This window comes from Plectropomus leopardus, chromosome 5 (assembly GCF_008729295.1).
Source record: "Plectropomus leopardus isolate mb chromosome 5, YSFRI_Pleo_2.0, whole genome shotgun sequence".
Taxonomy (NCBI): domain Eukaryota; kingdom Metazoa; phylum Chordata; class Actinopteri; order Perciformes; family Serranidae; genus Plectropomus; species Plectropomus leopardus.
This window is the reverse complement of record NC_056467.1, coordinates 8828512-8844633: the sequence shown is the minus strand read 5'-3', so window position 1 is coordinate 8844633 and position 16122 is coordinate 8828512. Positions and strand designations below refer to the sequence as shown.

Here is a 16122-nt window from a genome sequence, read left to right as displayed (position 1 = left end):
AATTTCCTTAAATTTGGCACAAAGTCCACTTAGACTCAAGGGTGAACTAAACAGAATTTGGTGGCCAAAGGTTGAGGTCACTGTGACCTCACAAAATGTTTTTGGCCATAAATCAAGAATTCATATACTAATTATGATTACATTTCACACAAATGTCTAATAGGATAAAATGATGATGTGATGCCATTTTTATCCAAAAGGTCACAGTTCAGCTTCACTGTGACATTAAAATGTTCTGCAGAAATACTTTTCTGGCCATTACTCAACATCTCGTCTCAGAAACAGAAGGAGAGACACTGGTTCTAATGCTGAATTGGTGACACTAATCTTTGGTGTCCACATTAGTACTTAAAGTAAATCTCCGTTGTCACTTTCATATTTTTATTTAGTTGAGTGGGTTTTGATTAGTGTGTTCTTATAAAACATTATTATATGTAAAGTAAACTAGGAAGCTCTCCGCACATCTTCCAATATGTCATTTGGTTTATCCAAATTATAGCAGAACAAATATACAGCACATGTTCCTCTAATATATAAACCACCCCCATACAGAATCATGTTATTTCTTGATTATAAAGACAATTTGAAAAATCTTAACTGAGTCTTTGAAAATCACAAAGTAAGGCAGATGAGCTGTGGTATTGTGAAAGTGAGAGAAGTGAGCTTGAAGCCATGGTCCACCACCAGCTTGATCTCCTAAGAAAAGAAAATGAGTAATACCCCCTTCTTAATGAGCAACTGCTGATGAGGTCCCCCTGAGCAAGACAGTCTCTCCTAACTGCACTAGCGTCCTGCTCGGGGACGGCAGTAACCAACTGTATGAAGCTTTATGACTGTAAAGCAGGTTGTTGTTGTGGAAATAAAACATGAACAGAGAACAGAAAATCTCCTCTTGCCAAAAGACCAGTTTTAAAACCTGTTTGGAGAGTGTCATCATGTCTGTTTGCTTTCATGTCCACCAGTCGAGTTAACACCATGCTCTTCAGGGGCATTTATATTCAAACCAGATGTAGTACGTCTGGCGGTCGCTTACAACATTAATTATTCACTCCCCGTCGCAATAATTTGCTTCCCTCTGAGACGACAATTACTTTGCCCCTGACCAGTCACACGGCCGCGTTTCAAAAAGAGTGTTTTCTCTTCAGAGATTCAGAGAGACTGAGTGGGATGTCTGAGTTTGATATTGTATATGTGTGTTTGGAGGTACGTGGTTAATCGTGTCACAGCAGCGAGTGTTTATTGTCTCGTGAAGAGTGCATAATGCACCTCCCGAGGGTATGCAAAAGAATGCTGCTGAATAAAAGAATTGCTCTGAACACCAAACAGGAAAGCTTCATTAGGTTTGATAAATCATCACTTCGGGTGATGCCATCTTGAGAGTGGGAGATTGTGCAGCAGGAATCATAAGATCCCATTTGCATTGAGAGTGGTCCTGAGATAGTGGGTTCACTTTAAATACAGTGAACTTAATGGAACCATTTTAAAATAAGAGTCTTCTATAACCCAAGCACCAATTGCTGTAGCACATTTAAACAGGGTTCCCATGGTAATGGAAAAGCTAAAAAAAAAAAAAATGCCAGGCAAGTTGGGCAAGTAAAAAGGACCCAATAATTTGGGTCCTTAAAAAGTCATGGAAAAGTTTTGAAATTTTGTCCATGAAAATGTGTGGGAATTCTGTTTAAATCCCTGATTTTAAAGGTACACTGTATGAGCACCAAACCTTGTGTCTGTCTTCTTTGCATATTTTTTAAGCCTTTTAAGTCAGAGAGACCAGTGAACATGGAGAATCTCCCTGTCAACAATAACAACGGTCAGTCTTATGGCTACACGCTGTACGAGACCGCCATCACCAGCGAAGGAACCCTCTACTCGAAGAACAACATCAGAGACAGAGCTCTGGTAAAGTCAGGAAGACAGACGCCGACACAGTGCACTCACAATCACACATTTACACTTTCCTTTGTGAGAACATTTGCATGTAGAAAGCTGTCATCTGTTAGAAATCACACCTCTGATCAGTGTGTACTTGTGGAGAACAATTAACAAGCTCAGGCTGCAACCAGTTGCTCTGGTGTTAATGTCAAACATTCAGAGGAGCCTGAAGTTCTTAAAAGTCGATGTCCAAAAAATCCTGTGAAAAACTGAATGTAATGTGAAGACAAACGCATGAATGTTTAGTGCAGGTGTTAAGGTTATTTCATGGTGGAGACATCTCATTGTGATGCAGTATGTGTTGTGTTTGGTGCCCCTGCTGAGCCTTTTCTCTCTGTTTGTATTTGGATAGACGCCACATTAGCAACACAAATGGTTAGAATGGCTTCAGATGTGTCATGTTTTCAGTTTTCAGAACATTTATATTTTCCTTTTCTTTCAAGGTTTTTGTGGACAAACGTTTTGTCGGTGTTCTGGATTATAAGACACAAGAACTTGCACTCCCCGATGGGAAGGTACCTTGTGTGTTTTTGTGTGTGTGTCCTTCCTTATGTAGTTAAGACCCAGTCTGCTGTTAGCTACTTTCAAAAGCATGTAGTTTTTTTAATATTTACCAGCATGTGAAAGCTTTAGGGGATGACGATAGATGTTTTTGGCATCAAGGTCCCAGCATTAAGCCAACAGCAAACCTTTAAACAACTGCTTATCTCAACAAATTTGAAAAGTCAACTTCAGCCTCACAGAAAAGTGCAGACTCTGATCGGCCCTGATCAATTACTAAAGATGGAGCAGCTGAAAGGAATTTTTTACTCCTTTGTTTCTTTGTAAACTCTTTTCACTGAGGGATTTTGCTGTATTTCAGTTATGCCTCCTGTGTTTTATGTATTTTTCCACTGAAGGGAAAAAGAACTTTAAGTCTGCTGGTGGAGAACTGTGGAAGAGTGAATTATGGTAAAACGCTGGACGAGCAGCGCAAAGGTACACTGAAGATGTTCCAGTCAACTTAAGACCTTCCAAATGATCTTTTTCATTAAACACCTTACTAATTAATTAACAGTGTTTTAAGATCCATAAAAAAAACTTACAACTGCTTTGACTCACCTTTCAGGTCTTGTAGGAGATATCGAGCTGAACAAACGCCCCCTCCGTGACTTCATTATTCACAGTCTGGATATGAAGCCTGGCTTTGTAAACAGGTTCGTGTCTTTCAATTATTATCCAGTTTCCCTCCATGTTTGTGTTTCTCTGTCATTAAGCTTGCCTGCTCCTGATTCAATCCAGCTGATTATCTCCCTGCATAACACAATTAGAATGGGAACATGATGGCAAAATGCAGATATCAGAAAACAGCCTTCCAATTCAGCATCTCATGTTTACCATGTTCATTCATAAGCATAACAGCAGGTAGATTAGTTAGTTATTAGTTAACTGTCAGTCAGTTAAGATCTGTACTGTAACCAACATTCTCAGTGCTCAGCATAATGAGAAACCTTTTACCTTTTTAGTTGCTAAGATAGATCAATCTAGTGTTGATTTTGTTAAAATAAAGGGTAACAGTACATGTTGTTAAAAATGCACAGTACTAGCAGAGTTCAGACTAATTTAAAGGGACAAATCATGTCTAAATCAAAAATACATAATTTTCTTCCTACCTGTAGCACTATTTATCTATTTAGCACTATTTGATTGTTTTGGATGGAGTTCCCAAGTATTGGAAATATTGACTGCATAGATGTCTGCCGTCTCTCAAATATAATGGAAGGAAGGAAGCGCACATCTACTGCTTGCTCACCCAGCATTACTGATTTAGCTAACATTATAGCTCTGTTTACAACTTGTGCTGTAACAAGCACGAGCCTCTCATCCATGAGTAGATGGACGCTTTCCTCAGCATGGCCATGCGGTTGGCGGGTGTAGTTTGATCGAAAGAAAATAGTTTCTAAATGAAACTGTTCACAACAAGGTCTGTAGATTGTTTTGTGTAACTGGGTAATGATTTATGAAAAGAGACATTGCTGCTGAGTTTTTCAATTGCATTTGTTTGGCACTTGGAGCATCGCAAGCCGAATGCCGTCTAGTTCCATTAATTTGTGGAGAAGGCAGACATTTCTCAAAAAAATCTAGACTGATAAATAGCTCTGCAGTTGAGAGGAAAATTATATATATATTTTTAATGTGGGACTAACTGTCCCTTTAAGCTCCATGTGACTACAATAAGGATAAGACTAAATGAAACCAGTGTATACACTCTACATTTATTGGTCACCCTAACATAAATAAACCCTTAAAAGGAGAGTTATTAAATACTATAATCTGTCTACCAAAGTTCTGTCAAGGTCTTTGAGTTAATACTGAGACACTTAGCTTGATATAACTGCTCGTTGAAACCCTGCCAGTACATGCAAATGGATGGACTGCTGTGCTGTAGATTAAAGTAAGATGGTGTGAGTGAATTGGCGACAGGTTAAAAATTGCTGGATGCCAAAGGCTGTCTTAGATGTAAAATATCTTTTGCCAATCTGCAACATAGTGAGAGATCCTTTTGGCAGGACCCAGAGCAAATGCACCCCCCTCATTATGTTTCCATATTACAACATAATAATGCCTTTTTACCTGCAGATTGGAGTCAAACCTCTTCCTCAACCCTTCCCGCCCACATATTTGCTGATATTCAGAATTGGTCACCTCCTGTATGCAACTCGTATTTGCTGAACAGATAATAAACATTAAAGGTCACTAGGATTAGCTGACCTTCTAGTTTCTTTAGAAGTTTATATTTGTACTCTGTTGACTATCTACAAGTGTTTTTAAATCATTTTAGGGTTTACCCTGATGTACTAAAAAATTGAATTTCTCTCACATCAGCACCATCTTGAAAATGTCAAGGCCCGAAGCTCTGTATGAGTGAACACTAAAAAAGTATAACCAAGGAAGGAATTTTTCATCTATCATGGTGACCTTTTGAATTTACTTAGAGGCAAACCATAACGTATTCTTAAAAGAAAATAGTGATGCTGAATGTTTCCCCTGCCATCCGTGTCCAAAGTGAATGTTATGATACACTATGTACAGCTGTTTGAGCACCTAAAAGCCAAGTTTGTGAGGAAAAATGGCAGCAGACTTGATCCAAAAAAAACACTATTGTGAGAAGCGAGATTTGTGCTTTCATATCATGAAACACAAAGTATGCAGAAATTGGAATCTGTGCAAAATGAAAATGCAATGTACTCTCCTTTTCACAGACTTGAAAGTTCAGGCCACTGGATGTCGATGCGTCAGCGGTCCTCCTTCCCAGGGTTTTTCCAGGCCAGATTCTATGTGAACAGTTTTCCTAAAGACACCTTCATCAAGCTCCCTGTGAGTAGAACAGCCTGCGGCCCTGCAAGCCAGTACAGCGGCACCATGAACTGCAGACTCAGAAACTGACAATAAGTGTATTCAATACCTCTTTGACAAAATCTCAACCAAAAATGGAACATAAAAAAGGGAAGTATTTGGCACAGGGCTGTTTTATTTAATAGAATGGTGTTTGGGTTTTATCGCCTAACTTCTTATAGATTCCCAATAAAAATGAAAGTTACAAAAGATCAAGTTAAGCAATTTCTTAAAACAAATATAAATGTTGTGTTTTACTCCCTTTCCTTTAGATGACAAGAAAGCAAGCAGTTGACATTTTCATAGACAATTTAAATACTTCAAAGCGCTGTGTAGTATATTGTTTCAGTAAGGTATTATTACCTAAGCTTTTGGCCAGGCAATTTTGGTACTGTAGGACTGACATTTATTCACACCGTTCTGATGCAGGAAGCTATTTCCATCTCATACGCAACATACAATCTCTCCTTTGTATATCTGGAAGGAATTTTGACACCAGGAATTCCGATTCAGTGTGAATTTATTTGTATCTTTCAATTAATCTTAATTATTTACACGTAGCTTACAAGATTATTCGTTAAAGGTCCCATATTATGCACATTTTCAGGTTCATTATTGTATTTGGGGTTTCTATTAGGAGATGTTTACAATCTTTAATGCTCATGAAACACATTATTTTTCTCATACTGTCTGCCTGAAAACACCTGTATTCACCCTTTGTCTGAAATGTTCCACTGTAGTGCCTGTCTCTTTAAGCCCCCCCTAAAAAAGCACAGTCTGCTCTGATTGGCTAGTGCTTCTGGGTCTTCTACATCTGCACTCTCAGCATCTGTGCACCATCATTGCAACCACTTTGTGTATATGGACTGCCAGCATTTCGCTGTCATTTGAGCATTTTGATACTTTCACACTTTTTACTGTATATACCTGCTTGATTGTTTAAAAATCAAACAAAACAAAAAAAAAAAACAGATGGAAATCTGACTTTTACAATATGGGACCTTTAATATACCTCCTTCAGAAAGACTTAAAAATTATAATATACTTTGGATTGGTCATTATTTTTACTAAATTAGTCCTTACTTAATACATAATAATGAATAATATTAATTTATACCCAGAGAAATAGCTGTCTGAGAAGCTTTATGGAGTGCTAGCTCACTTATAGTTATTAATATAGTTTCACAATCCAATTATTTCATTAGTGAGAACAGAAAACATCTTAAAAGGCTCTTTACTGATGATGATTATTCAATTTTAATGCAATACCACATAATGTAGTTATTGACTGGATAAGTGGCATTTTACCCCCCTGTTATGCTGTCTATTTCTTAGGTTTTATTAAGCTTTTAACTTTCTCAGTTTTCCATTGCTGAAGCTCATTGCAAAACGGTTGGATGCAGAGAAGCTGAGAGCTGCAATTAACAACAGCGTAGGATGTGTTAAGTAAAAAAATGCAAATCGTATTAGAAAGGAAGGCTTGCCACGTGTTGTTGGTAGTCTTCAGCATGTTTCTGTCTCTTTACCCATCAGTATTTAATTGGCTGAACCTTCCTGTTGTCACGGTGAACAGTCAGTGTTTGTGTTCACAGGGCTGGAGCAAAGGTGTTGTGTTTATCAACGGCAAGAATCTGGGACGCTACTGGTCCATTGGTCCTCAGCAAACTCTCTATGTCCCAGGGCCCTGGCTTCACAGGGGGGACAACCAGGTACAGACTTAAAAAAAAAAAGATTTAATTAAATTAGAAAAAAAAATCTGATGATGATTTCTGATGCGTTTTTAAAAAATATTGTTTTTTTAATACATTAATTTATTCATGCTGCTTATTGGAGGCATCAACGATCTGATGATCAGTAGTAATGTACTCTGCACAGAAACACTTGTTTACCTTTTACAAAGGATGTCTTCAAGTTCTGTGTGTTTGTTATTTTAGTGGATATTAAAAACAAATCTTAACATGTGTTAATTAATATAATATTGTTTAAATATTGGACCTTAAAAGTCATTAAATAGTCTCCATTTTGAATGTTGGAGGTCTTATTTGCCAAATAGAGTCAAGCTCTTCTGTGTGAAAGTGCACATTTCTGATGTTGCATATCTTTAAACCTACTATTGAATCTGTTGCTGCCTTTTTTATTTCATACTTACAAATTGTAGATTAACCCAACTCACTGTAATAACCATATGTCTACATAAAACCTTCCTCTGCATGGGACCATATACTTCTTAACTTCATGCTTACTTGCAATGCTTGAGTAAGATAATGATGATCTGTCTGAAATTTTGGTTAAAAATGATCTGGGAACAGGTCTAAAAAAGCATTAAATATAAGTGTCTGTTATCTGACGACATCCTGATGTAGTGATAAAGTAAACAGTTAGGTCATAGGCCATGGAGGAACTTTTTGGTGTGTAGTTTTCACTCTTAATATGTCATCAAAGAGTTGACAAAAAAAATCATTTTCTTGGACTTCTTGGTACAACATGTACATACAGTATTTATTCTTCTGGGCATATTCATTTCTTCATACACATACTATATCCCAGTACTGATGATACCTCTACCAATTTTATCCTAAAAGTCCATCCAAAACTCTAAAAGGTTTGCAGAGATATCCTTGAAATAGTAACCAAATTTAGCCACACGCTTTTCATTACCGATTGATCCTCAGACTAAATTCTTTATGAACTGTTCACTTGTTTGTAAAATGTTACAAGATAATGGCAAATGGCCATCATTGTTTCCCAGAGCCCAAAGATGACATTTTCAAATGTCTTGTTTTGTCTGAACAATAATCCAAAACCCAAAATATTATATATTCACAAAGTTAAAAGAGCATAAAATCCTTGCACCAGGAAGCTTAAAGAGGCATATGTTTGGCGTTTTTCACTAAAATAATTTACCACAAAAATAAAGAAATCATTTCAGGTCTGTGTGTACTTGTGTTTGAACTGAACTTTTGCACAATGAATACTCATACAGTCCATCTGTTATCATTCATGTCTCAGTATTCACTGGTTTTAGGTACTTTAAGGTCTTTCAGTCTGTGCACACATGTGGCCGATGTACAGGTCACATGCTTCCCACTTCCACTAATACGCCAGTCTAAAAGCACATCGCAGGTCAAAAGTTTCAGTATACAGCTACAGATTGTCATCACCCTGTATCTTTGATGTTGTTGAACTCAGGAGCACTTTCTGTTTCGCCTGCTAACCATAGCTTTCTTTTCTGTGCATATACTGATGTGAGTGTCCAACTACCCACTCTCACTGTCCTCTCATGACCTCCACTAAGCTGGTATTTTTGCTTTATTACAGGTCATAGTGTTTGAAGAGCAGGAAACAGATGGCAAGATTCAGTTCGCCCGCAGCCCGGACTATGGCATGACTGTTGATGTCCAGTGAGGACAGGAGGTGAGAGGGGAGGGTAGATGATGGGAGAATAAGTGTTGTGGACACATCCGAGGCAATTGCTGCGAGATTTGTCTACTCGGGTGCCGATGCCTGGCTTGGACCAGCAACACTCTAAAGTGACACTTGTCAGTGAAAAGGACTCCCTAAAATATTTCACCCAGGGAGTGGTGCCTTGTGTCCTGTGTCACGCAGAGTGTTGTGTGCCGTTCTTGTCGGTTCACATTGGGTTTTCATTTTTTAATAAGCTAGAAAAACCATGACCTAAAAAGTTGTTAATTAATCATATTTTAAGTTTAACCAAAAATGAAACCCACAGACCTCACGTCTAACTGTAACTTGACACAAAGGTGATTTTTTATTTTTTCAGGAAGGTACGCTTTGATATTTGCTCTTTGTGCTGCAGCACAGCTGCAACCTTGACTAGACTTCTGTGCATATTTTCAATTGACTTTTACCTGACTGTTGATAAATGCTCAAAATGACCAACATAACATTATACTGGAAAAACTCTGTCCTGAAACACTTATCCGAGGGAAATACCAAGTTTTAAGGGTGTCCTGTGAATGAATGTGAGATTTAGTGTCCTATCAGAAGACAACAATGGCTAGAGACCTTATTTGTGACATTCTGTTGAATCTTTTCTGTTATATTTTGTAACAGCACCATTAGCCTGCATTCATTTGAGACCATGGTGCTGATAATTTGAGAGCATGGGGCTGTGGTGGGTCGTAATAAACTGTTAAAATATAATGTCTTCCTTTTACAAAATTAATTTATAAATGACATGCTATGGGGAAAGAACTGTTAATAAAGGTGGTTTGACCTCTGTATCAGAAGCCAAGGCCACGTAAGCCTGTGAACTGTTTTATTTATCCTGCACACCAGGAGCCTGTTTGATGAAGGATAACACTGGTTGCTTTCCAAATTTACCTTCTTATGATATGCTGTGAGCTCCTGCCGAGAAGTCAAGAGCACAATCTGTGTTTGAAGAGTGTTTTTTTGAAAAATCATCTGTTGTGTTGTGGTGCTAACCATCCTGGCGACCATCACAGTTCTGTTTTTTTTTAAAGAGTGATGCCAAAGTGAAGTCGTGCTGCCACATGTAATGCATTTTAATCAAGTGGCATTGTACAAGCTGTTATGAAGAGGCAATCTTAACGTTAATCGTTAATCAGGTTTCCTGTGGTGCTGAATTACAGACCTAATTTGTACCAGATATTTATATGAGTTAAAACTTTGACTATCGATGGAAGTATAACATGTTAGTGAAGATTCACGTATAACTCAAAATGTTTTTTACCAGAAAGAAGTTCATGAAGTAGAAATGAGCTGTCAATAAATTTTGCTAACTGAACAACCAAACATTACAAAACTAGCATTAAAATAATGAAATCTTAACACATGTCCTGTTTAAAGCATAAAAGAAACAATATATGGTCGACACGTGTGAGTCATAAACTATAATATAAGAGGGGCAATGCGTTTCCAGCCACTGTACAAGCCACTGTACAAGGCACACAGGCACACCAACTGGCACACTTAGTAATCAGTCTTGATGTCACATCCCCTTTTTATTGCATGAAATAACTAATTAAAACCAAACTTATTAGAAAAACAAACACTTGAGCAGACAGCAGGGTGATAAAAACTACCTAAAATGATAGAAACCATCTTTCTCTTTGATTTGAATTTTTAGTTTGGCCCGTGTCCTATTCACTAATGGGGTGGGCTGTATAGCTGATACCACCACCAGGGACAACTGACATGTTTTACTCACCTTTGGGAAGCAGTGATGTCTTCCATCTTTATATAAGGTCGATCTGACTCAAGATGAAATGCAAGGGATGAAAACTGGAAAGATTTTAAATTACAATTCACAGTGCTTGCAAAATTTAACACCAGTAATACTAGACTAAATTATGTTGGATTTGGTTAGCATACTTGGATGTTTCCTACTTATTGTAAAATACATGAATACTATCAACTGAAATCTCTCCGTGTATGCATAAATAAATACGAAGAAGTACCCTGCATTTACAAAAGATTAGCACATGCTTCTGTTGATCCTAATTTGGCTCCTTATACTGATTTTGTCATGTGTTTAACAGATGGCTCACTAGCTAGTTATCTTTTAATATCATATAAAAAAAGAAATGTAATTCTGTTCAGTTCCTTTAACTACTGAAGTCTTTGTTAGCTGAGATGATCCTTATGTGTTCATTGTGCAACCTGATGTAGAAAGTAATTAGCTGCAAAAACTTGTGAATTCAAGAAAATAGCAAGCATTTTTTAAGTGAACCACTTTGTCATTGACTCATAGTGTCAAGCAGATCAAATGTATCAGACCTCATAATAGAAACACATGTAGCACAACACACAGTGCACGGACATTCAGTGTACAGACACAGCACTCCAGTGCAAGTTAGGTTCTTCTTAGTTATTTATTTCTCTTGATTCAACTAACATCTTTCTCTGAGACAGAACTGCTGTGGCAAATAAACAACCTTAAGAGTCACATGCATAAAATGTGAATCACATGAGGCTGGGGGGGATGACAGTGGAGATGAGGAAAAGAGAAGACTTAGTGTGTAAAGTGTATTGTGCCTTAGAGAAGCCCCTTGGAGGGTAATGCTCGTTTTAACTGACATTAAATACTGAATAAACCACACTGCTTAAGTTGATATATAGGTATGTTGGTTCTAGTAGACTAATTCTTTGTGAGTATTAGATATTGCTTGATACGTCGTCTGCTCAAGTCAGAGAAATTTGTTGGACAAAGTTGTAACTTTACGTAACTTTCAAGGTGAGGCCCTTTTTGAATAGTTCTGCTGCTTCAGGACACACCACAGAAAGAAACATCAAAGAGTCCAACCACATGCCCACCTGTGCGCCACAGGACAGACAGGAGCAACATCTCAAACACAAGAGCGGGACTTAAGTTTCATTTGAAAAGTAAATCATATACAACATACTTAATTTCAGGACAACCTGTAGTGTTCAAATCTGTGTCACTGGCATTTTTTCCATTTGGACTCTTAATTAGTTTCACTGCTAGAAACATTTCAGGTGGTTTCATTCCTTCAGATTAAAAGCCAATAATGACCTCTCAAGTAGAAATTAGATCAATAACAATGCTATAAAGAAGTGTGTGTGTGTGTGTGTGTGTGTGTGTGTGTGTGTGTGTGTGTGTGTGTGTGTTTGTGTGTGTTTTGGTAGCTCTAACTTTTTTACTGATTTGTATGTTAATCCATGTGTACACTATACCGTATGTGCGCATGCTTTTTTTTGAGAGAGCATTTGGAAAAAATACAGATTTAAGGGCAAACACTGCTATGATTCAATTGCACATCCACACTTGAAATAAATACATAAATAAATATATTAAATTTGATTATTTTTTTCATAAATAATGGGAGGCAAGTGAAGAGTTAGAACAAATCCTAGTGATCTTCAATGGCCGATCCCTGTGCAGTGTAATATCATGCAGTTAATGAAAACAGCCAGTCCGATAAGAGATACAATACAGCCATTGTCTGAAAATCTTATCATATTCCAAGTGAAATATGTAATAACACGGTTTCCCCGGCTGATGAGCCCGAGAGGCTGTAACGTCTTTGTAAGTTTTCATACTGCAGCAGTGTGTTTTGGGTTGTGTGTGTGTGTGTGTGTGTGTGTGTGTGTGTGTTAAAGGAGGGGTGGGTGGGATGTGGGGGGTGCACAGAGATAATCTGGCAACAGTGCAGAGGCTCAGTGTTTGAATTATCTCCAGCTACTTCTGCCGGGCAATGTTAGATAAGAGCCACCACTGTGTATTGCACTAGACAGATGATTTATCAAGCAGAGGAGAGATTCTATTATACGAGGTGTAGAATAACTTTGTTACAGTGTTCAGCTGTACAGCTTCATAGCTGCTGATGTATATCGTTAGAGCTGCGGTGGATCCCTTCTGTGATCCAGTTAACATACAACAGATGGGTACTTATACTAAAAGAAACCATCAATCCACAGTACTGAGGATGGCGCATAAATCAATAGCAAAAACAAGATACATTTTTGTTGTGCTTTTGTTTATCTTGAATTATCGTTTTTCATACATGGAAGCTGATTTTTTTTAAACAAAAACCAAAATATTTGGGGCCATGCATGAGTTATTTTAATAGTCATGAATTATACCAGCTCTTTTCAGGTGAGATGTAATAAAAGCCAGCAGATGTAGCTTGAGCATCGAAATTTAGATTTTGGGGAATTCTGTCTGACAAATCAGATTCTCTGGCTTTGATGCTGTTTCATCCTGCCCTCTTCTGCACACAGTGAGTGGACCTTTGATAATTGGTGGCTCGTGGATACGTGAACGTGCATAGACAAGGGGAAATATTAGCTCTCTAAAACGACTTGAGTTGTCAAAAATGACACTTTGTATGAAAGCTTACATGGCAATTAGGTCGCCGTTAGTGAGTCTACCGTGTAGCTGATTTGAAGTTCTTGCTTATGAATGTGTCACAAACTGCAGTTACCAAATGAAATTGGTGATGTGCTATTACTCTTTCCATGTGTTGAACCTAGAGTGAACCTGTGCCTTGCCGTGTGTTGTTGTGAGGAATTCAGGGGGAAAAGAGAAGAGACTTTGTTTTTTGTTTTTTTTTACATATAAATACAGTAATTACAATGCGTTTGTCAAAATTTGTCATCAATCCTCTGGCTGTTCTTGAATTACTATTTACACATGTCGCCACAATGGAGCATAAAATTTGTGTATTTTTGAAGTGCTAAGAAGGTTTTTTTTTTTAATGTTTATGTGTAGATCCTAAACACAAAAAGGGGTACGTTTCAAACAGCAGTCTTTCTTCAAGTGTATGGGGGAGTGGCTTAAATGTGTGAATTCTAATGACACCGTAAAATGAACAATGATAACCCAAGAATAAATGCAGGTACGAGTCAGTAGTATTGAACTAACAAGTCAAGTACTTGTTAAACACCCGAACCGATTAAGTTAAATTAAAGCAAACATTTCATAGTTATCAAAAGAACATTCCTTCCCTTGCTATGTTTGCTCAAAGGAAAATCCACACAAGACATGTTTGTCCTTGGAGTTGTGGTTTTATCCAGGCTGATGATGTCCTTAAATCCAAGAGGACTTTCCCTATATGTGCAGATCATTTTTTTTATATAACATTTCTTTTTTTTTTTCTTTTCTTGAGGTGAAGGATATTCTTTAACCTGCTTGTTTGCCTCCGCTGGCTGTATGCTTGTCATATTGTGCTGTCTCTTTTGTTGGGTCGTCCTCAGCGGGGCATCGTACCGTGAAGGTGCAGGACACGTCCATCCACACTGTGAGGTGTCCTTTTATTTCTGCATGTCAGTCGTGGACCTGACAAATAACTGCAGACTTTTACTAATCTGTGCTTTAATATGGTACATTTGTACTGTTTTAGTCCATATTTTAAAAATGTCAGATGCAGTCAAGAGGATTAAATTCCCCTTCGAAGGCCCCCTTTTCCTTTTTTTCTGATGATTAAGACATGAGCGCTGGTTGCACTTATCAAGAGACTCAGCCGTTCTCTTCCTCTGTAGGTCCAAGGCCAAACACCTGCCGTAGAAAGGATTAAGATATGCTGAGAAAGAGCGCTAAGCCTTAATTAAGTTAATTGAACCTGTTTATTTCGAGGTGACTTTTAATAATGGACAACAGCTGCTGTAATTGTGCACTAACAGAAAGCACATTTAAAAAATGAATGTGTAATTAAAAAGGAAATATAAAAAAAAACACCTGTTCGTTTTGTAGTCGTAACTAGGTGAGACCAGGTGAAAATGATCATAACATTTAAATTTACCTTTCATGCTGATGAATAAAATAGGGTTATGGTCTTTAACCCTTTGAAACCTGGGCAAATTGGCTTGATTTCTTTTAAAAACATGGGAACAACGCAATAAACAATACAAGAGGAAATAACCGAAAATTAGCCAGAAATGCATCAAACTTACAAATTAATTACGAGAAAATTTGCACAAAAAAAGAGAAGAAAACGGAAAGCAAAAATTAAAAAACAAACTAGTCAGTGACTTGAAAAAAGTGCTTTAAAATAAAAAACAATTCCATAATATAATTTTCAATATGTAATTATGTAAACTATATGTAGTTGTCGGCATTTTCCCTTAACAATCTTTAATATCCCAAACAGGCTGTTTGCTATTAAATACTTGTGAAATGCAGCAAAAGAAAACTGATGTTGATCCAGGTTTTAAAGGATTTATTTCTAAATGATTGAAATATTATTTACCATGGTCTGACGGGGAGCTGTCAAATCTCCACATTGGGGTCTGTGAATCCCTTTTTCCCCTCGTTCACAAGGACAGGTTTCTCCGTTCTCGTGTGCCAAACAAGTATCTGGTGAGAAAAACAAAACAACGACACTATTAGTAACATGCTTTTCCCTTAATGCACTCATTCAGTCGGCTCCCCCTTTCAGCTCCCACTCTGCCTCATGTTCTTCAAAACAGTCAATTCAGGTTCGAGCTCCAACAGTACATCACCACAGGGCCTGTCTGTGTGTAAAGAGCCACTTGAGTGTGAACCCTTGCATTAGAAGGCAGTGAAGAGGGACCACATGAGTGTGTTACCTTGCAAATATGACACAGCCCTTTCAGCTTGGCCTGTGTAAAGTCCTCTCCTGCCCATAGGATAATGGCTACCTTCAAATGACAGCCAACTTAAGATGTTTCAACACAGTATGTATGAGCTTTTGCCTTTGCAGCTGCGCCACAGTTCTTTGCACAGTTCTTCTGGGTATGCTTTTGTGCTATCAAGCTTTCAGACTGGGTTCATTTGGCCCCAGAGACCGGACAAACATCCAGGAAAAGGATGGGAAGGGGGAGCTGGGGAAGGGGGGTGAAAAAAGTGTCAAGCTCATTTTCCCTGCTCTTCTCTGTGTTGGAGCCCTCCTGCCTTTCATCTCGCCGTGGCGGCATCCATGAATTATGCATAGGGTGTGTTTGAGATGTGCCAAGAGCCCACTCCCACTTTGCTCAGGTGTAGGGGGAGGTTAATAGTTACGCTTGCATCTGAAGTGGTAGATTATAAGGAAGAGAGATGCCCATGCACGAATTTCCATTTCTTTTTTCCTCTTTCCTTCCCGCCCCTCTGTCCGTCTCTGCGCTCATCTGTAATCAGTGTGACGTCCCTACCTCCCCATTCCTCCCCAACTCCAATTCCGCTCTCTCAGCCGTTCCCTGAATCCCCTCTTTTCATTTACCCCTCTGAATGGCTGGGGGAGAGCAGGAGAAAAAGCTGGCTGAAAGTATCTTTTTCTCCCTTCCTTTCCCTTCGCTCTCTCTTTGTGTGTGTGTGTGTGAGTGTGTGTGTGTGTGTGTGTGTATGTGTAGGGGTGATTGCGGTGTGTATCC

General features: G+C 38.2%; 2 protein-coding genes across 5 annotated transcripts in view; one reads left to right on the top strand and one right to left on the bottom strand.

Moving 5' to 3' along the window:
- The window catches only part of LOC121943701 (beta-galactosidase-1-like protein 2), a 70312-nt gene that overhangs the window by 16845 nt on the left and 37345 nt on the right, over positions 1 to 16122 (top strand). For both annotated transcript variants that reach the window (XR_006105863.1, XM_042487287.1), the window contains exons 13-19: positions 1753 to 1899; positions 2376 to 2447; positions 2832 to 2910; positions 3041 to 3128; positions 5175 to 5289; positions 6900 to 7016; positions 8626 to 8721. Coding sequence is in view for 1 of the 2 variants with exons in the window: in XM_042487287.1 (XP_042343221.1) it covers positions 1753 to 1899; positions 2376 to 2447; positions 2832 to 2910; positions 3041 to 3128; positions 5175 to 5289; positions 6900 to 7016; positions 8626 to 8712 (705 nt within the window). In the remaining variant the exon portion in view is untranslated. The remainder of the gene's footprint in view (positions 1 to 1752; positions 1900 to 2375; positions 2448 to 2831; positions 2911 to 3040; positions 3129 to 5174; positions 5290 to 6899; positions 7017 to 8625; positions 8722 to 16122) is intronic.
- LOC121943703 (galactosylgalactosylxylosylprotein 3-beta-glucuronosyltransferase 1) overlaps positions 11154 to 16122 on the bottom strand; it is an 87173-nt gene continuing 82204 nt past the window's right edge. For all 3 annotated transcript variants that reach the window (XM_042487288.1, XM_042487289.1, XM_042487290.1), the window contains 2 exons: positions 15000 to 15106; positions 11154 to 14308 (listed from right to left, as the gene is read on the bottom strand). In XM_042487288.1, coding sequence (XP_042343222.1) covers positions 15020 to 15106 — 87 coding nt within the window. In that variant the 3' untranslated portion in view covers positions 11154 to 14308; positions 15000 to 15019. The remainder of the gene's footprint in view (positions 14309 to 14999; positions 15107 to 16122) is intronic.